This window comes from Camelus ferus, chromosome 18, assembly GCF_009834535.1.
Source record: "Camelus ferus isolate YT-003-E chromosome 18, BCGSAC_Cfer_1.0, whole genome shotgun sequence".
Classification (NCBI taxonomy): Eukaryota; Metazoa; Chordata; class Mammalia; order Artiodactyla; family Camelidae; genus Camelus; species Camelus ferus.
This window is the reverse complement of record NC_045713.1, coordinates 30,072,045-30,093,774: the sequence shown is the minus strand read 5'-3', so window position 1 is coordinate 30,093,774 and position 21,730 is coordinate 30,072,045. Positions and strand designations below refer to the sequence as shown.

At 41.1% G+C, this 21,730-nt stretch overlaps 1 protein-coding gene across 7 annotated transcripts in view; it reads left to right on the top strand.

Annotated features, from left to right (window-relative positions):
- TNRC6A (trinucleotide repeat containing adaptor 6A) overlaps window positions 1-21,730 on the top strand; it is a 175,993-nt gene that overhangs the window by 144,502 nt on the left and 9,761 nt on the right. For 4 of the 7 annotated variants that reach the window (XM_032460841.1, XM_032460842.1, XM_032460847.1 and 1 more), the window contains 12 exons: window positions 711-886; window positions 2,032-2,064; window positions 3,646-3,726; window positions 4,060-4,111; window positions 7,589-7,731; window positions 8,105-8,251; window positions 8,419-8,556; window positions 9,050-9,178; window positions 9,591-9,668; window positions 9,931-10,141; window positions 12,583-12,714; window positions 21,394-21,552. In XM_032460841.1, the coding sequence (XP_032316732.1) occupies window positions 711-886; window positions 2,032-2,064; window positions 3,646-3,726; window positions 4,060-4,111; window positions 7,589-7,731; window positions 8,105-8,251; window positions 8,419-8,556; window positions 9,050-9,178; window positions 9,591-9,668; window positions 9,931-10,141; window positions 12,583-12,714; window positions 21,394-21,552 (1,479 nt within the window). The remainder of the gene's footprint in view (window positions 1-710; window positions 887-2,031; window positions 2,065-3,645; window positions 3,727-4,059; window positions 4,112-7,588; window positions 7,732-8,104; window positions 8,252-8,418; window positions 8,557-9,049; window positions 9,179-9,590; window positions 9,669-9,930; window positions 10,142-12,582; window positions 12,715-21,393; window positions 21,553-21,730) is intronic. The other 3 variants (XM_032460843.1, XM_032460845.1, XM_032460844.1) reach the window with 1 other exon arrangement.

Genomic DNA, 21,730 nt, shown 5'->3' with positions numbered 1-21,730 from the left:
TGTGTAACTCTTAATGATTTGTATATAATACAATAATAATCACCCCATCTAAATTATATTTTACCAAATTGGATTATCTAGAGATAGCCAAGCAGTTTTCATACTCTCCCGCATGAGGAGACTGAATGTAGTAGCCATAGGGACACATACCCAGACTGTCTAGCGCAGGTTCCAGACAACTCCTTGAATATTATACAGAAAATGAGCGAAGTTCAGGAAGGACCCCCAATATTCAGATGAACATTGTTACTATTCCCATAGGAATTCCAAAGGCTGAGTGTAGAGATAAGATACTTTCTACTTATGACTTGCAAAAACTTTTTGGCCATTCTCCTTGAAGGTATATATTAGAATTAATTTTTAAAAATTCCATTCATCCTCTTGACCCTGTGTGTCACGATGCAGCTTGTTAAGTGATAGAACAAGAATGCCATCATTGCCCCATGTTTAGGAACCCTCTGACTTGTAAAAGCATGGGAGGTGTTTTATTGACAGTTGTAATAAAATAAATTCTTGCTGAATGTAACTGTAACTCAGTATGTAACATAACATTCTTGCCTTGGAAATCTGGGAAGAGAAATAAATGAGAGATTTTTAGGTTCTGCCCCCCACCTCCTACCCCTTTACTCTGCCCCCTTAATTAATGTTCATTCTCTAGAAAGAATTGTTTGATTAAAGCTTGTTTCTCTTTATCGCAAATCCACAATCAGGGCCAAAATCTATGCAAGATGGTTGGTGTGGTGATGATATGCCATTGCCTGGAAATCGCCCCACTGGCTGGGAAGAAGAAGAGGATGTAGAAATTGGAATGTGGAATAGTAATTCATCTCAAGAGCTTAACTCATCTTTAAATTGGCCACCATATACAAAGAAAATGTCATCGAAGGTAAACATTTCAAGGGCAAAGCCCTTGAAACTTTAAATTCCAAAGGTAGTTTACCCATAGAAAATGAATGTCCTGCTGCCCCTTTATGGCAATCAGTACAGTCCAGGCCGTCCCCAACTCAGGTGTAGCCTCCTGTACAGGCAGCCACCTAGGAAAAGTGGAAGGCCACAGGAGCTTCCTTTCTCCCCACTGCTACGGCTTGGGATTTCTCTCCTCCTCTGCCTCCACCAGTGCTGCCTGGGACAGCCCCTTCCCCCAGGGTGCTGCCTGCGTGATGAGGACGAAGAGAAGGGCAAATCTCCATGTTGACTCTTTCCATCCCACTGCCAGTTCATCTCCCATTCCACCTCCTCACCTGGAGTCCCCGACCTCCCCATTGCCCAGAGTCCAGAGTCACCATCCTCCTTTTTCGTCCCCCATTTTTGTCCCTTCTCGACCCCAAAAGGTCCTGTGACAAAAATCCCTAGGAACGAGTCGATTTTGGTTTTGCTTTTCTATGTGGACAAATCTTATCCCAAACCTGGCTGTACATCAGAATTGTATGACATTTGTTAAAAGTATAGCTTCCTGTACCCTAAGCATACTTTGGTTTTGGAAACTAGACCAAGTCTTTTGTCCTAAACAAGCTCTCCAAATGTTTCTGATGCACAGCCAGGTTTGAGAACACTGGTGTCAGATTTTCCTGGGGACCATTTTCAAAGTATGTGCCTGGTCCCCCCAGGGGATTGTTAATACATCCTCCTCACCACATTTGAGAACAGTTGCTGTTTGAGGGACCTTGTAAGTTAAATATCCAGCAGCTCAACTAGCTCACTGCCAAGTTCCCTCCCTTTTAATCCTGGGATTCTAAGTCTAGGACCTGCTGTTTTTATTTTTAAATTTTTTTCTCTTGGCTGAATTTGCCTATTGCCTCACCATATAGCTTATGAAGTGCCTTCCCATATTTTACATAAATCATTTGACCCTCATAACCTTCTGAGATAGAGAGCTGATGAGGGATTTGAGCCTGCAGAAAGTGGTGACTTGCCCAGAGTTGCATAACTAGTAAGTGACAGAGCAAGGACTTAAGTTTAGGTCTTCCAATTCCAAACCCTGTGTTCTTCCCACTGGACCATGCTGTTTTGTGACTTTGTCTTTCCTTACAGGGTCTGAGTGGCAAAAAAAGGAGAAGGGAAAGGGTGTGTAGCCTTTTTACTCTTTCTCCTTTGTTTCTACTAGTAAAAAATCTTTTAGAAAGCCAACTGCAAATATTTATTTAGCCTCTGCTGTGTGCCAGGTACTGTGCTTGGTGCTGGGGGTTCAGAAACACTAGGATGTGAGCATACCTTCAAGGAGCTCAGAGTCTAGCATGGGGTGCTGGAGTGCTCTAAGGAGGGACAGCTGGAATTTGGAAGGTGACTGGGGGTGGGATGTGTTAAGGAAAGTGGTAGCCTGACATAACTAGAAATGCAGGATTTATGGGAAGAGGTGATGAGATCTGGCTCTGTAGTTAGATTAATAGCAGATTATGTTTTCAGTGCCATGCCAGAGAATTTGAACTTAATTTTGTATGAAATATGGAGCCAATCAGACTGAATAGAAAGCAGTGTCAGTTTGGTTGTTTTTTTTGTTTTGTTTTGTTTTGTTTTTTTTCTTTAAAGAAAGCTAACCAATTATAATATGAAAGATAAAGTGCAGCAGAGGAGAGACCTGAGTTAGGGATCTAAGTTAGGAAACTTTTGCATTCATTCGGCTTAGAAAGGACAGCCTGAACTGAGAAGCAAGAATGGTTATGTAGTCGAAGGGACTGATTTTGAGAGACATTAGGAATAGAAGAGACAGAAGGCCTTGGCCACCAGTCAGGCGTGGGGTGGGGGTGGAAGAGGAAAACGAATCAAAGATGACTGGAGAAACCTTGGAAAGGGTTAGATGCTTGCTTCAGAGACCTGCATTTAGGGGGAAATTATGAAGCTGTGTTCTTTTCGACAGTCAGAAGGAACAGGTAGTAGCAATGGGAAAGGGAAATTAAGGCAACGAACTGAGAATAGTCCTACGATTCTCATGTTAATGGAGGCCTTGGTCTCTATGGCTTCCAGTCTCCTTGTCTTCCAGACTCCTAATCATGGACCATTTAGTCTCAACTCATGTCTCCCAAGTAGTTTCTGTACCTCCTATACCCCAACCAGCCACAGAAAGCCAACACCAAGTAGGAGGAATCCCAGCTTTAGCTGCTGCTGGGGATATTGTGTTCTTGGCAACATAAATTGGAATTTTTAAATCTTCTTTCATATGGAAACATATAATTTTTTTTCAGTACAGTGCAAATAGCATAATTAAATTATGGGTCAAATTGGTTTCTTGGGATTAATCTGAGAGCCTAATGACTATTTTTACTTTGGTTTAGTACGAGAATTCTCCAAATCCAAATTATTATTAATCTTTTAGAACACAGTTCATATGTAAATTGGAAACTGTCTGATGAGCAGTTCTCCATTATTCAGTGGATGTCATCAAGGCCCTATGCTTCTGTCTTTTCCTTCTGACTGCTTGCCTTTAGAGATTTTTCTGTATGTTACAGCTATACCAGAGGACTGGAGCAAAGGAAGTTGAAAATCAAATAAGTTGATTGTTAATTATTAACAACTCTGAAGAGTTGGTTGGAGTTTAAATTACTGGCTAAAAATGAGAGTTGGGAATTGTCTTGAAATTTATTAATCCATCACTATACTCAGATAAATAGAGATGGCCATGGCATCTTTCTACTCTTTTATTTTACAAAGGGAATGATGAAAGGTGGAAACAAACAAGAAGAAGCATGGATAAATCCATTTGTTAAACAGTTTTCAAATATCAGTTTTTCGGTAAGTGTGTTTTCCTAACACCTCCTCGCGTTTTAATGTCCATAAACTTACCCTAATTTCCTTTTTTTTTGTTTTCTTAACAAATTACTCTTCGAGTCCTTACGAATTGCTGAGGTTAGAGTAAAGCCAACCATGAGGTCTTCTTTACTTTTATAGTTTTAGCTAAAAACATCACATCTTGTTTTTTTAATTTACTATATTAGGCAGTGAAAAATGAGGTTTTATGATCCACTTGAATTTCATAAATAAGGAAATAAAGTAAAATTCTTTGCTTTTAACTTATTTTCATTGATAAACTAAGGACTGCTAACATGCTCCTTTTTCTTTCTTCAGAGAGATTCACCAGAAGAAAATGTACAGAGCAATAAGATGGACCTTTCTGGAGGTAAGAAAAAATTAAATCAATTTGAGTTTATCTTCATCACTGATGGAGAAACGTATCTGTGACATGGTCCTACTAAGAGAGCACTGACCTACAGCAGGGGAGGGAGGCTGGGCTTCTGTTGCAGCGCTCCTGTTCTCTCCAGCAGGCGTTAGAAAGTGGGGATCGTGTGAGCGAGTGTGCCTTTTGAAGTGTAAAGCACTGGGCACATCTAAGGCAGGGATGAAGTTAACCTGTGGTAACTTAAGTGTTGTCTTGTCAGGAATGAATTACCCAGGTCAGGTGATAGAGTCTTCTTAATTTAGGAAGCAGTGTGTACAAAGGCCCATACATGATAGAGAGATCTTAAGCCATGTTGGGGAAGTGGCAAGTAGTTCTGTGTAATGGAAGAGGAAATGAAAACTGGATGTGGTGGTAGGAGTGCAGTGATGGTAAAAGCTTTACCTAGGTGAAGATGCTAGAAAACTAGCTAGGGTTCATGAGGAACTTGGGGGTTTGAACTTTATTCTGAAAGTATGAAATTAAAGAATTTTAGGCAAGAGAATGGAATGATTTGGATTTATATTTAAAAAAATAATCATGAATAATCACTGAAAATGTCTTGAGATAGAAAACATTAGCAGCAGAGGACGACTAAAAGATAGCAAACATAGCAAAACCAGTTAGAGATTTGTTGCAGTAGCCAGTGAGAATTTTCAAAGCTCTAAACTAAGACAGTAGATGGGGAGAATCTTAATTCAGTGGAAATACAGGCATTAGAATCAATAAAAGTCAATAACCAGTTTGAACTGATTTGTTATGGAGGATGAGGGTGAGAGTGTGATCAGAGATAATTCCAGCTTTCTTGCCTAGACAGTTCAGTAGGCAGGCAGTGCTGCTGTGTTAGTCTGCGTCCATGCAGAAGGGAGCATCTCTGCAGCAACTTGAGCAGGGAATGTTCAATATAAAGAGTTACTATTAGCGTAATGAGGGATTGACTAGGGAAGAGGTAATAAGAACTCTCAAGGATATATAAATATATGAAAGCAGATATAAGAAGCTACCTAAAGACTAAATTATATAGTTAGCTTTCAACAGTTTGTGAATAAAATGAAAATAGGAAAGAGAAGGAAGATAACGGTTGGCCAGGCAGATAATCACATTCGTATAACAAAATAGATCACGTGCAGAACTGCTGCCATCCTTATTGCTGTCATTGGTCATGTGCTGTCACTGGCACCTCTGTCTTCCTTCCTTCCCTCCCCGTTCCGTACTTCCCTACTGTCGGCCAGCACCTCAGCTGCTCTGGGTTCTTTTGCTGGTGGAGTGACCGAAACCTGCATTCCTGAAGGCTCTGAGCCCTCGGTCACCTTGCCCTTCTTGGCTGCGGTAGTTTTTCATTAACCTTTGCTACTGGGGCACAGAGTTATTAAGACACATCCACCCAGCCCTCAGGTTGCAGAGTCTTCACTGCCTTCATTTCATATCAAGAAACCAGTTTCCCCTTGGTGATCAGAGTCAGTCCCTGCAGCCAGCAGGCCAGCCCCCCTTTTGCCTGCTTGTTCAGGGGAGTAAGGAGTGCAGAATGTCCTGGGGCAGTTTTCTTCTTCCAGTTCAGAGGAACCATTGTGTCCTGTGGTGGGCGCATGTTTCTCTCTTGAGGGCTAAGATCTCTAAGCCTACAGAATTGCTGGAATAGGAAGTAAGAATTCTCTAAGCAGCTCATTTATTGGGTGTAATAGTGGGAGAAGCCAGTCCTACTTTCACATTTTGATTCCTACTGCATCCTGTAAGAAGCCCATTGTTTTAGGGTGTTGTCTTCCAGCTATGTTGTAACTGTGTCTTCAGTAAGCAGTGGTACCTGTCAGTTTAGCTAGCTAATTTGGGGTAATGGCTGTGTGTGGTAGGACCAATTACTATACTTCTTTTGCTGTGAAGTGAGTTCCTTGATCAGACACAGTGCTGTGAGGAGTGTCCATGAATAAGGCCTTCTCTGAGACCATGGTTGGCAGAAGCTTTACAGGCAGGAAGGAACATCCATGTCCAAATATGTGTCTATTCCTGTGAGGTCAAAGCTCTGCCACCTCCTCCATGGCTCACTGAAGGACAGAGAAGTCCCTGTGATGCTGTACTGTTGGAACTGGCTAGAGAATCTATCCTTCTGGGGTGCTTAGAAAAGCTGTTCATGGAGAGATGTCTCACCAGCGACACTGCTACAGAGCTGCTTGGGGGTGTGTGAGAATGCTGGGAGAAGCTGCCTGAGTGAGGCCTACACCCTGCGCTGCAGGAGTGGGGCTCAGGAGATGCTGGGAGCGTTGCCAAAGCCACCAGCAGCTCTTCGGCCCAGGAAACAGGACTTCCGCCTTCAGTGTCTTACCAGTGCCCTCTTGACAAAGCCTCAGTGCCAACTGGCAAAGGGAAAAGTTCGAAGAGTCTAGATACATTTTCACAGAGCAGTCAGAAAGGGTGAATTTGGAGCTGAGAGACAGTAAATCAATAACTGACTATTAGTTGAAATAAGAAATACAGTAGGAGTAACAGATTTGATAGATAAGATACTGAGTTTAAAGTTGCTATGAAGGATGGAGGGTATAGCTCAATAGTATAGCATGCTTAGCATGCATGAGGTCCTGGGTTCAATCCCCAGGACACACTCACACACACAGACACACTCTCCCTCTCCCCCTCCCCCTTCCCTCTCTCCTTCTCTACTTTGGGAGGAGGCATTGTCGCTACCTTGGTAGTGAATAAATCTAAGGGAAACAGGTTCTAGAAAGATAGTTGAAAAGACCTTAAACATACTGAGTATGTCCCAACATTGAAGAAACACAAAGAAGTGGGCTCAGCTGTGGAGAGAGGAGAAACCAGAAGAGGCATATGGTAAGGATGTGAAGGCGGAGAGCAGTGTCCACTTTTAAACCATTTAAGTAGGATGGTAGCTTGGAAGTTGGCTGTTTTGAGCAAAGTTTTGCAGGACAGGGAGTTTCCATGAGAGAAGGTCGTATTTATTGCAGAGAAGTCAAAATGCGGAGAACAGAGCAAGCCCTGAGAGAGAGGGAGACATTTCCTGGTCTGCTAAATGGGGGTGATAATAGTAGTTCCCACGATTAAATTAGAACACGCGTTCAGAACGGTACCTGGCACATGGCAAGCATCTACTCAATGGAGGTTTCTCGTGATACTGTTCTTGTCATTTGTTACTGGAAACTATGTTTTTATCATAAAATTGAGCAGATTAGAGAGATGACCAAAGATGTCTTAACCTCCTCTTTACTAGTCTATTTTTAAGTTAACTGGCTTAGTAAAATAGCAGTGTCTGCTAAACCCCGCTTTTTACTTGTAAGGAATGCACGATCTCTTAAATGCTAGTGCGTCTTCCACATGTCCCTGTCAAGGCAGAAGTCATTTCAGCTTGGAAGTATTTTGCTTTCTACCATGAATTTATCTGAAACTCACCAGGTTGTCTTCCTACTTAATAACCTAGTCTCCTGCATTTATTAGGAATGTTACAAGACAAACGAATGGAGATAGATAAACATAGCCTAAATATTGGTGATTACAATCGAACGGTCGGGAAAGGCCCTGGTTCTCGGCCTCAGATTTCCAAAGAGTCTTCCATGGAGCGCAGTCCTTACTTTGATAAGGTAAGTTGTTTGTTTTACCTCTGTGGCTAAGAAAGCAATACACATATTAGCATAATTTTCTCATTAATATTTAATATGTAGAGAGTGTTATTATCCAGTGCCAAATCCTGTTACTGGGTTTATAGTTCATTGTCCTTTGTTATGTCTCAATTTAGCATAGGGATTGCATTTATATTTTCCTCTTAATCCCATAAAATATATTTGGTTCTTTTTATGTACTCTAGAATTAACACTAATCTGATCTCTTCTGTTTTCTACCTGTTTCCTGTTGATGCTGGAATGTCATGTGACTTCTCTTCTGTTCCTGCAATGATTTCTCCCTTCCACTTGTTTGCTTGGCTGGTGTTGCACATCTGTCTGTCTGTCCGATCAGGATGGCATTGTAGCAGATGAACCCCAAAACATGCAGTTTATGTCCAGTCAAAGCATGAAGCTTCCCCCTTCAAATAGTGCACTACCTAACCAGGCCCTTGGCTCCATAGCAGGGCTGGGTATGCAAAGCTTGCATTCTGTTAGACAGGTAAGTCCACATGTGTATTTTAGGCTCTCTGTTGAATGATTTGTATAAGTAATAAGAACTCTCTTACATATAGTTACTGTATTTAAATCAGTATTACAGTGTGGTAATGCGATGTTTGTCCCTAAAGAATCCCAGTGTTATTCGGTGGTGGTTGTTTGTTTTCTTAGAATGGCAATCCCAGTATGTTTGGTGTTGGAAACACAGCAGCACAACCCCGGGGCATGCAGCAGCCTCCAGCACAACCTCTCAGTTCATCTCAGCCTAATCTCCGTGCTCAAGTGCCTCCTCCATTACTCTCCCCTCAGGTAAGTGATCTTCTGCCATGCCAATCTCCTTGCCTTATATTTAGCTAGAAAAGAACCTTGAATAAATTTACATTTGGATGAGATGACGAGTTGATCATCATAGTATTTATTGGCAGCTTTGAGATGCAACTGATTCTGAGTTTACTATTACAGCAGGGGTATGGGTAGGGTGAAGAAAAAAAGTCAAAGATAATTTAAATCTAAGATTGACTGTTTTGCTTCATGAAGCACCTTGAAGGGAGGAAGACAATAGCAATAGCAAAGTAAGTTGACTAGTTTAAGATTCACCTCTGCTGTCTTTTACTTGACCCATGAAAATATATGTGAACAGTGAATTAGTAAAGCCAAGAAAGATGATTAGAAGGAACACGACCCCTCCACCCCATAATAGTCCACAGATTTAATTACTCTATTGATAATTTAAAATGCACAGTGCATTTTGTTAGTTTGAATTATTTTATCAACATTATTAACTCACCATTGTGATCCTAAGGTTCCAGTTTCATTGCTGAAGTATGCACCAAACAACGGTGGCCTGAATCCGCTCTTTGGCCCTCAACAGGTAGCCATGCTGAACCAGCTATCCCAACTAAACCAGCTTTCTCAGATCTCCCAGTTACAGGTAAGAGGAACAATAGCCTTATTTAATGTGTCCGTTGCCTGTCTGCTGTGTGCTTGACGCTAGACTCCGTGCAGGTGGTACTGCGGTAAACACCGGGGGCGCAGCCATGGCCCTCGGGGAGCTCGCCGTCTGCGGGCGGCATGCTGTGTGAGCAAGCACAGCCGCGTCTGGGGTGGCGGTGGGGGCCGGATGGTCAGGGAAGATTTCTCTGATCAAGTGTTAAGTTTGGATTAAGCAGAAGACTGAATTCAAGAGTGACTGGGGGCCAGAGAGCCCAAACAGGAGATTATATGAGACGAGGCAGGCCGTGTTGGTGTTGCCTAGCTGAAGCCGTGCCTGCGTCGGCCCTTGTGCCACAGTCACTGTGAAGCACAACGTGATACTGACAGCCTTTTTGCAATCTTCCCTCCAGCGGTTGTTAGCGCAGCAGCAAAGGGCGCAGAGTCAGAGAAGCGTGCCTTCTGGGAACCGGCAGCAGCAAGACCAGCAGGTAGATCTGACCCTTCCCCTTGCTACGCTGAAACTCAACTTGTGTCAATTCCGTTGTAACAAGAGATTCAAAATGGCTTTATTAAAGCAGAATGGAAATTGCTATTTCTTAAGTCTTCCATCTGCCCAGAAGTTACACTATCTGGTTTACAGTGATTGTTCACCTGCCTGCTGAAAAGGAAGTGAATTCAAAAATGCAGAGGCATGAAGGTGTCTGTCAAGACTTTCCTCCACAACCTTCTCAATCATTTTGTCGTTTTAAGGGTCGACCTCTTAGTGTGCAGCAGCAGATGATGCAACAGTCTCGTCAACTTGATCCAAACCTGTTGGTGAAGCAACAGACTCCGCCATCTCAGCAGCAGTCACTCCATCAGCCAGCCATGAAGTCCTTCCTGGAAAACGTCATGCCCCACACTACACCTGAGCTGCAGAAAGGGCCGTCACCAATAAACGCTTTCAGCAACTTCCCTATAGGTGAGTTGCTCCTTGGCCAAAGCATTCCGTGGTGCTTGGCAATCACAGGTTTACATCCTGCTTTCTTACCTCCACTTCTGTTCTCGGCCGGACACCAAGCTGCTCTTCAGCTGTTCCCTCTCGGAGAGTTTAACCTCTTCTAGGCTTAGCCTGTCTTCATGCTTCAGTGAGGGCCTCTGTCCATTCAAGAAAATCACACTATTTCAAAAACTCCATGCTTGTTTAAAATGGGTTAGAAAAAAGATAGTATTTCTTTTTAAGCCCCAGATATCTTAATTTTAGGATACAAAGGGGAGGGGAGGGCTGAAATTATTAGAAATAGCACACCAGAGAAGTTTTGAACAGTGTTGCTTTAAGGAAACAACTGGGAACAGTCACAGCTGAAATTTTAATTATTGTTTAAGTAGTTTGTAAGTGATTACTTGGCATAAATGTAGAAAACAGGGGTGAGAAAAGGGATTGCGTTTCTTGCATTTACAGTAGCTTCCCCCTCTCCTTTTTTCTTAGGGTTCCCGGCTTTTATTCCCTCTGGGAACTTTAGGCATATATGTCTTCTCCTTCCTTAGGTTCCTTTTCTTCTTATGCCTTTGAATTGAAGGCCTTTGATTTTTTGACCTTTGATTGTTCACTCTCTACTCCCTTTACTTTTTCTTTCTCTCTTTCCCTTACAGTGGTTTCTTGTAAACCACCTTTACTGGTTGCTAGCCCAACTTTATGGAAGATGGTCAGTCAACTAGCATGTTCTGGGCTCTGGGCAGGCCTTGAGGCCTGCTGTTGTCCCTGCAGCTGCTTCACTCTGGCTGAACCTAATGCATGATTTGGCTCTCCCTGGTATTGCCATGGACCCTCAGCTAGGACAGAGCTTGGACTTTGAGTTTTGGGGGTTGTTGGCAGTCTCTTTACAATCCCAGAAGCAGTTCCCTTGTCAGTTACCACTGTGGGTGAATACTGTAGAAGCAGGTCATCCCGGAGGCAACGGTATAGTGGTAGGAGTAAGAGAGTGCCCGAGCATCGTTGAGAGGTCTCAGTAGTGAGAGGAAGTGGCTCTCACTGTTTGATTACACACTGGTTAGATAAATTGGGCCAGTGAGGAGATAAGTTTCTAAATAAGGGATTTCCTATACTGGCTGGCTTTACAGCAAGAAATACTTTTTTCTGATAAGTAAATCTGCTTAACCCATGCAAGCACCTGTGTGGTTGTCTGAACCAGGCACTGGCAAACTACAGCCTGTTGGTCAAGTTTGGCCAGCTGCCTGATGTTGTAAACAACACAGCCATGCTCTCTGTGGCTGCTTTTGTGCTACAGCAGAGTTGCATAGAGACGCTGAGACCATGCGACCCATAGAGCCTGAGATAATTACTGTCCAGACCTGTAGAGAAAAAACTTGCCAACTGTGGGGTCTAACATGAGTCCAGAGAGCCGCAAATCAAATTACTCTCTCCAAAAATAGGGATGATATTAAAGAATTCGTATTGTTGAAGTTTTTAAGTTTGACCTAGTAACACGTGAACTCTCTTCAGCCCCAAGTATTTAAAACATTTGTTTTCAAACTTTAGACTAACCAGCTGGATGTGTGTTAAACAAAGATTCTGACTCCCACTGAAAAGTTTTCATTTTTAACAAGCATCTCAGATGATTCTGCTGATAGTGGTCCCTGCAATCACACTTAAAGAAACACTGGCTTAATGGTCAGTTTTCTGTACAGTATCTAACATAGAAATTCCTCTTTGTTCCAATAGAATATCTAAGTCTGATGTGTGATGTGTGCCATCAGCAAAGTTCAAGTAACTTGAACCTTGGGATATGGGAGCCTTGCCCTTATGTATGATATTAGAGCTGGAATTTGTACTTTTAAATGACAATATCCTTTGGCTGGTTAGCCAGTTGAAAGTGGTTTACAAGCAAACGTTAGCAACTAAAAGTGAGTTTACGTAGTTCTTCATGCATGGTACTCTTGGGAAGCAGCTAAGAGTTATATTTTATTAGAGAGATAAACTTTAATATTAGCTTCCTTAGAATTTTTCTCTTTTTTGCCAAAGAATTTTAAATACTCAAAATTATATGGAGTGGTTTTTCATAGTTCATGCAGTTACAGTATTGATGGTTTTATGGCTTGAAACCATTCCATCATTGAGTATTAGACCAGCTATTTAGGATTTGTGTGTGTTGCTCTGTCTCACAACCTAGCCGTGGCTCTTTCTCCTGGCATGTTCTGCGTGACCTTGGCTAGGAGCCCAGAGTGTCTGTCTGCCTGCCCTGCTTCTGTGTGTGATCATTTGGCTGTTCCACGTCTGCAGGATGATGTTTATTAAGGAACATTAGGCAAGACTGAAAACACTAGATTAGCTGCATATGTTTTTCTAGAAAATGGAAGTTGTGGTACCAAGGAAAACATACTGTATTTTATGAAGTATTTTTTAAATTATTATTTTATTTTTAGGCTTGAACTCAAACTTGAATGTAAATATGGATATGAACAGTATTAAAGAGCCACAGTCAAGACTAAGGAAGTGGACTACAGTGGACAGCATTTCTGTGAACACATCTTTGGATCAAAACTCCAGCAAACATGGTATAAAAATACTTATGTTTTGCCTTTTAAAAAAAGCTAGAATACTAAATTTAGACCTTTATTCTATTTTAAATGCATATTTTAAGAGCCAAATTCTTTTGGAACCTTTCCTTGTTATTAAAAAGTGCTTTTATTAGTTATTAAATCTTAGTTTAAAAAACTGACCTTTATTACGCTATAATGCAAAATAGAGATCAGATTATACATTTATTATTTTTAATTATTCCTTCTTTAGATGGTCAGTCATTTAGTATTTTGCTATTATTTTATTGTCCTAATGTTCTACTTAACACTTACTCAGTTTAATCTGATGTCAAGTGTTAAAAACTTTCACCATAATTTGACTTCTGTCAGTTTCTTGTATATTGACATCCTTTCTTTATGTATTTTGTTGTGTGTTTAATCATATAGATTCTGTATTATTGTCTTCTTAAATTTTTTTTAGAAATATCATCTTCATATTACTATAATATTAAGCCATTCATCTAGTGGATGTTAATGCAATATCTTCTGCTTTCCAAGGACTGTGCTAGGTCACTTGGAATATATAGATACATATGTACAGACGTGCACACAGTTGAGTGTACATAAGCAAGTAAAAATACTTGCCCTGAGGGAGCTCATTGTTTGGTAGCAAAAATAAACATGTAAATAGCTTGAGCACACTGTGATAGGAACTATAGAAGTTAATACATGTATTAGCACAAATCCAGCAAGAATGTGAAATCCACTGGAGAGGTGAGTCGGGCTAACAAACCAGGGGTGTGGCAGGTCTGGAAAGGCTTTATACAGGGACTCATCTGAACTGAGGCTTCAGGTTTACCAAACAAGTAGAGAAAGAGCAAGGAGAGTGTGAAAAGTTCAAAGACAGAACAAGCTGGTGGGTTCTGTTGTGTGGGCATGTCTAGAAGTGAAGGTACAAATGAGAGAAAAGAGAAAGGTGCAGGTAGACGGTAGGTATGGAGCCACCATGGAAAACTTTTGTTCCGAAAATTATTTTAAACATGAAAATGGTAGAGATCTGGAGGCACATAAGACTTAAAGAAATCCAAGTGAGAAAGAGGGCAATGGACATGAGGGGGGCATGCACTGAAGAGAGTGTTAGAATTAAGGACAAAAGAGGCTTGATAACTGACTTACTCTGCGTGTACATGATTGTCTGTAATTTGCCTCCAGTGCCTCTTGCCTCCCTCAGTCCAACCCCTGTACCTTAAAGACTGGGCTCAAGAGTCATTTCCAAGAAGCCTCCTCCAGGCTTTGTGCTCAAATAGCACCTCTTGATATATATATAGATACGTCTTGTGTGGGTATCCATTTAGGCCTGTCTCCATCACGTGATGTAAACTCATGGAGGACAGCGCCCGTGCTTGGCTTACCTGTAGCCCCACCGAGCACACTGCAGTGTTTGGGGAACATTTGCTCAGTGAAGGGCCGAGTGGACCGTGATGCAGTTAATGGTAGAGTAAAGGCAGGAGACAAAGCAGGCCTGCTGGGCCAAATAATGAATTAATTCTAGACTTGTTGAGTATGGTGTTTGGGGGATAGCCGAACGTGGAAAAGCCCAGTAAGAAATTAGAAATAGAGGCCTAGTACTTAGAAGAAAAATCTGGGCCAGAGGAAGATTTGGTGTTCATCAGAACGTTGACATCATGGACACGTGTGTCAGGTTGGCCCAGAGAGACGGGAACAAGGGCAGTAGTCGTGAAGCACCTGGAAGAGAATGGCGGGAGAGATAGGATGTGAGACACAGAAAAATGTTTCTGCCATATGGTTTTCTGTCTTCTCAGGTTAAAATGATTTCTCCAATGTCTTTTGCGTGTCTGAGCCCCATTTTCTTTGTAACAGTGAAATGTCTTCTTCCTTCCGGCGCTCTCGTCAGTGTGATGCATATCATATTCAGTGTACTTTCAGAGGGCGTATGGGTAAATAGTACGCATTACGTAAATGGGGTGTCACCGTGCAGCATAGGTTTTGAAGTCAGATAGACTTGATTTGATCCCAGTTCTTAAAACTCTTAAGGCCACGGAATTTGCATGTGTAAAATGGAAGTGATACACTGTAGAATTGTTGAGGATTGAATGAAATAGTAACTAAAGCTCCTATCTCATTGCCTGGCACTGGCCATGCAGGTAGTAGGCAGTGGTGTCTTCTTACAAGCAGCCTATTATCATAGATTTGTTTTTCATTCAATTCAATTAATAATTTTATGTTTGATTTTTAATTTTTAATTTTTAATTTTATGTTTGCATTTTATCTTCTCTTTTTTAAAACGTTTTTTTATCCTTTTTTTCACTGTTCATTTTATTGCATAGACTGTTTTTCTGCATAAATCTGGAATGTGAGGAGGGAATCTTTAAGGTTTTTAGTAATTAGCATAAACAATAAATATTTTTATTCCTGTATATATAGCAGTCTACGGAACACATTCTGATAATGTTCTCTTTTCAGAATAAGAAGGTTGATGATTTTCCTTTACTTCAGTCTAGGTTCCTACTGTTTTTTTTTATTGATGTATAGTTAATGTACAATATTATATGTTACAGGTGTACAATATAGTGATTCGCAATCTTTAAAAGTCATACTCCATTTATAGTTATTATAAAATACTGGCTGTATTCCCTGTGTTGTGCAGTATATACTGAAGCTTATTTTATATCTGATAGTTTGTACTGTTGATCGCCTACTCCTGTGTTGCCCCTCCCTACTTTGCTCTCCTCACTGGTAACCACTGGTTGGTTCTGTGTCTGTGAGTCTGTTTGTTTTTTGTTAGATTCACTAGTTTGTTGATATCATACAGTATTTGTCTTTCTGTCTGACTTACCTCACTTAGCATGATAATCCTCCATGTCCATCCATGTTGTCGCAAATGGCAGGAGTTCGTGGCTGAGTAGTATTCCAGTGTGTATGTGTACACATCTTCTTTATCCATTCATCTCTTGATGGACACTTAGGTTGTTTCCATATCTTGGCAATGTAAATAGTGCTACTTCCAACATTTGGTACGTGTATTTTTTTGAATTAGTGTTTTTGGGGTTTTTTAGGGGGAGTTATATACCCAGGAGTGGAATTGATGGGTCATGTGGTAGTTCTGTTTTTAGTTTTTTGAGAGACTGCCATACTGTTTTCCACAGTGGCTGCACCAGTTTACATTCCCACCAACAGTGTGTGAGGGTTCCCTTTTCTCCACATCCCCGCCAGCGTTTGTTATTTGTGTTCTTTTGGATGATGGCCATTATGACAGTTGTGAGGTGATACCTCATTGTGGTTTTGATTTGCATTTCCCTGATGATTAGCCGTGTTGAGCATCTTTTCATGTGCCTGTTGGCCATCTGCATTTCCTTTTTGGAAAAAAGTCTATTCAGATCTTTTGCCCATTTTAAAAATCAGATTGTTTTCTAAATGTTGAGTTGTATGAGTTGTTTAATATCCAAAATATATTAACCCCTTATCAGTCATATCATTTGCAAATATTTTCTTCCATTCATTAAGTTGTCTTTTTGTTTTGTTAATTGTTTCCTTTGCTGTATAAAAGCTTTGAAGTTTAATTAGGTCCCATTTGTTTGTTTTTTGCTTTTATTTCTTTTGTTTTAGGAAACAGATCCAAAAAATATTGCTACAATTTATGTCAAAGAGTGTTCTGCCTATGTTTCCTTCTATAAGGAAACATAGGCAGAACACTTACGGCTTTCAGTCTTACGTTTAGGTCTTTAATCCATTTTGAGTTTGTATCTATATATGGTGTTAGAGAGTGTTCTAATGGCCTAATGTTCATTCTTTTACCTGGAGCTGTCCAGTTTTCCTAGTCCCCCTTATTGAAGGGACTGACTTTTCTCCATTGTATATTCCTGCCTCCTTTGTCATAGATTAATTGACCATGAGTGCGTGGTTTTATTCTGCTGTCCTTAATCTACTTAATTTGACATCTTGAAACTTTGTCATTATTTTTCCTTTTGTTTTTAAAATTATTTTCTTATTAATAATACAAATTTCTTAATTTTTGTCTGTGTCCCCAGCCCCCAAACATTCCCATTTTCTTTGCTATAGCAGGTGCTTGTAACGTGCCTTACAGCCCAAGGCTAGTAGTTTCCTTTCATGGGTGTGATTTTTATTTCTCCAGGCTTTTACTTCTTCCCTTAAAATCAAGAATGTTTGATAGAATTTCTTCTGTTTGATTGCTTTTATTCTTTCTTCATTGCTGTATATTTTTCCTCCCTGGTAAAAATGACCTTAAAAATGCACCTTGACCTGCTGTGGTTTTGGTCTTCATCTCTTGGAAGAAAGACCAGGTTAGTCTTACATCTGTATACGAGCGCTCTCCAAATTTCAAGTCTTAGAATGTTGACTTTTTTTTTTAAAGGCTTTTCAGTTTGTTTAAAGAAAGTGCTTTTTCTTATCATAATAACTCTGTAGTTACTTATGCAGTATTTTCTCCCAGAGCTATTCCTTTTTGCTCCGTGGCTCTTTTCCTTCTCTTGCTATTTCTCTCTCTCTCTTCTGGTAGAGGCTTAGAATCTTCTTCTCAGGCATATTTTGTTTGTTTGCTTTTATTTTTCTTTTCTTTATATTATAAAAAATAGAGAAATGTTAATCATCCTATTTCCATTATTAATATTTTGGTGTAGTGTCTTTTTCCTTTATAACAATAAAATTGGCATCTAACTATGTATTTCAGGAAAGAGCTCAAAACTGCCAGTTTGTGTTACGTTTTGTTAGATCCTCACTATTTTTAAAGTAAATTTTTTGAACCAATATCTCTTTAAACATTCAGAAAATTTTATATGAAAATTCAGATTTGGGGCATCTGTAGAAATAAGAGTCTGCCAGCAGCAAGCTCCAAAGCAGTGTCTCCCCCCACCCCCAGCCCAGAGGTAAGTGGCTGCTGCCCTTGTGCTTGCTGGCTCACGGCCACTCCCTTCTTTTTGACTGATGGTAGTGTCTATAGCCACTTACCTTTGCATTTATTTGGTGGGAGTGTTTTGTTTGTTTTGTTTTGTTTTGTTTTTCTTCCCATTTCCCTCACACCTCTGCCTTCCCTCCCGTTGGTAGAGGGAGCTTTTCCTGTACTCCATAACCAAAGAAATACTGCCCTATCATCATGTTTCTATCTGAATAAGGACCATGGGTTTTTTTCCTGTAGGCACCTTGCCTCACTTGTTTGTAAACCTGATTGGCCTCAGTGGCATTTGTATTTCCACGTGTTGGTAAATGGGGGCTGTTGTCCCACAGCAGCAGAGTGGTGCAGAGGTCGTTTTTTAAGGGGGGTGGTCTGATAGCAGCATTCAGGCTCACATCAGAGATGAGCTGAGCCTGGGATTGGAGAGTCCTGTGGGGAAGTCTTGGATACCTCTGACAGTTTGCATCACAATCTGAGGTAGGTTCTATTTTTATCCCCACTTATCGAAGCTTAGAGAGCTAGTATCATAGTTGTGGGAGAAGAAAGGGCACATTGAAGAAAACCTGTGTCAGAGGTCCCCACATATGCTGACTTGCTGGGAGAACTCACAGAACTCAGAAAAGCTGTAATAATTCTCATGGTTTATTACAGCAAAAGAGTATAGATTCAAATCAGCAAAGGAAAAGGCACATGGGACAGAGTCCAGGAGAGGCTTTTTGTGTCCCCTCTGAGTGGAGTCTCACAGATTGAATTCTCCTAGCAATAACCTGTGAAAACATGTAGAAAGATGGCCATCCAGAGAAGCTCATCCAGGCCTCAGTGTCCTCAGTCTTTATCAAAGGTCAGCTCTGTAACGTGGAGCACACTTGTGTGATTGATCTTAGCTGCTCAATCTGCAACCCCCTGTAGACCCCTTGGAATTCAGATAAAAACAGCATGACCCAGGCCCCAGGTGAACAAAAACAGATGCTCACCATAAATCACATTGTTATAAATTCTCTGGCATGGTCAAAGGCCAAGGTATGCAAAAGAACTCTTATCTGGCAGGATATTCTCGGAGCTAGAGGAGCCCGGGAGCCATCAAGGGCTAGTCCTGCAGCTCTTTACAGCGTGCGGTCTAGCCCTGCTGTGCTAACCCTTTACTGCACGCCTTCCAGAGTCAGAAAAACCAGGTTTGTTAAGGAAAGTAGAAGGGAGTGGAGGCATGCACGTTGAGGGAGTTGTGAGTCAAGTGAGGACTAGGCTGGGGTATGTATCTGTGATGCTTTATGTAAAATTCTGTGACTTGAAAGCAGTTTATAAAATCCCTGTCCCCTCCTCAATGCCCAGAGAAAAGTACAATGTTCAGGAGAGGGGGTGCGTTTATTTCAGTCTTGGAGTTGAGGGCAGTTGGAAAAGGCTTCTGGGAGGCCTCTGATCTCTTAAGTTGAGATATGAAAGATAAACAGGAGTCAGCAGGCAGAGGTGGAAGGAGGGGGAACCATGAGAGGTGAGCAGAGGCCAGAGTTTTAAGAACCTGAAAGAGTAGCATATAGAAGAATTTGATTGTTACCCCCTCTGTAATGGTGAACTGAGAAGTGACATGATCAGATTTGCATTTTTGAAAGATTACTCTGGCTGCAGACTGAAGATCTGGGGAGTGGTCATGGACAGAGTGATCAGCTGGGAAACTTTACTTACCTGATCCCAGAGTTTGATCAAATAAAAGATGACAGTGGCCTGACCTTGAGTAGTCATTATTCAAAAGCTGTGTGATCCTTTCCCAATATATACAAATAGCGAATCATTGTCACACACCTGAAACTAATACGTTACATGTCAGTAATATCTCAATAAAATTTTTTAAAAAGAAATGAAGATTAAACGTGTAAGTTATAAAGGCACCCACTAAACAAAAGCTATGAGCCTTCTACCGTTACAGAGAAAAATAAAAAACGAATCAACGTTTTCAGAAGTTTTAAAGAATCTGTAAAGAAATAGAAGGCATCATATAAAATAATATGAGAGAACTAAGACTAAATGTATGTCAGTTTGATAAATGCAAGTGGGTCAAACTAATTTATAAACTCCAACTCTGTGCTGCATACAGTGGACCCAGAACAAAATGATTCAGTAACCTTTGCAGTAACAAGGGGAGTGAAAGGAGCTGTGTAGGAAGCCAGGTCGATGGGGCTGAGTGCTTTTAAAGTAATAGGGAGGGAGGAGCCGGAGGGACTTGCTTCTTGAGTCAAGCAACATCAAACGTATGTTCCTCTGATTAGTATTAAAAGAGTATTTTGTGACATACATTCCTTTCCTTTTTGGATTTTATCTTGAAACTTTGAGTAGACTTGGCTCAAATGTTGCTTTGCTGATTTGTACACATTGGACTGATGATTATCAGAACTTGAAGGTGAAATTGTCATGTAGTAGAAAGAACGTTAGACCATAAATCAAGCAGACTGGGATTCTAAGCAGAATCTGCCACTTAGTAGAGTATCTCGTTTGAAATTTTCCTTAAGAGTCGGGGTAGGAGCTGAGACAGTGGCAAAATGGCAAAATGAATATGGGCTCTAGAATTGACACCTGGCCCTGCTCCGAATTAGCTGTGCTGCTTATTAGCTACTGGCGAGTAACAGCCTTTCTGAACCTCGGTCCCCTGGCTATTAAGTGGGAATAATGATGATACCTCTTGTGTTTTGAGGCGGAATAAGGCAGTACCTCTGAAGCACTTAAGCACTAGAGCAGGCTTAGGTATGTATTGTTGCTGCCTTCGTTGTTATCTCATGAGATACCCCACGTCTGAGACAGTGCCATTTCTCCAGTGTGAATCTATTTGCTCAGGCTAAACCTACCACATAAATTTTAAGTTTTATTTTTCTGATGCCCTCCCATGCAGTGATTAATACAATATAATTGGGCCATAGCTGCCAGTTATGTCAAATCTATTTTCCTTTTTTATAAAATGAAGTTTTAATAAGTAAGAATTGTTTCTTACTTTATAAAGGGAATGCTTTTATCATCACTGGTTCTCTCATAAGAATTAATCACTTGAAATTTGGCAACTATGCTTACTTACTATTTTATTCACAGCTACTGCTTTATAGATACATCCCATTTTATTTCCAGGTGGTTTTCATTCAGCTTACAAAAAAGATACATAGTTCACTCAAATAAAAGTAATAACTAGATAAGGAAGCCAGAGAAGAGAGGGAATGGAATTGGTAGAATAACTAAATCAAGTCCGGGCTGGGTTAGTGCCCACCAGCGTGTATACATACCCCAGTTCAGGACCTTTCAATTACAAGCATTTAAAACAAAAGCTGCTTGGTCGTCTCTGCTCTTCAAGACCAGGGCCCCACTCCTTCACCTTGTTCTCTCTCCCACTTACTGTTTTTCAGACAAAATGGCCTTCCAGTTCCTCACATGTGCCAAGCAATCCTTCCCCTTGTCGTTGTGCAGGCCACAGCCACTGCCTAGCATCTTCTTCCCCAGCCCTTTACATGCTGGCCCTGCCCCCCTCCTTGCCACACACTCCTTCTGCTCTCTGTCCATCTACTTGGCTGTTTGTTAGAATATACTGTCACTGAGGGCAAGGACCCCATTCGTATCGGGGCGTGGAAGTGACTGAAGTCTGGAAGGAAGCACAGGGCTTCCTTTCCTCCTCGCATCTTCACATAACCCACGGTGTCCAGTTTGGAGCACACAGATCTAATAGAAAGTTTACTTACTATATTTGACAAACTACAAGAAATGAATGCGGTGGTGTATTTTGCTCACAGTTGACTACCATTTTCTGTTTCTAGGTGCTATTTCAAGTGGTTTCAGGCTGGAAGAGTCTCCATTTGTTCCCTACGACTTTATGAACAGCAGTACTTCACCAGCCAGTCCTCCAGGTTCAATAGGAGATGGCTGGCCACGTGCCAAATCGCCTAATGGCTCTAGCAGTGTTAACTGGCCACCAGGTAAAATGCCAACAGCTTCTTTCATGAGCGTTTGTTTCCATTAAGATTTTGTTACCTCTAGTTGTGGTCATGATTTGGCCGCAATTCAGTGTGATTGGACTGAACTACACTAAGGATGGAGGAGAATGCAGAAATGACCCCTGAGACGTGAGCACCAAGTCTGGGCTGATAAGTGTAC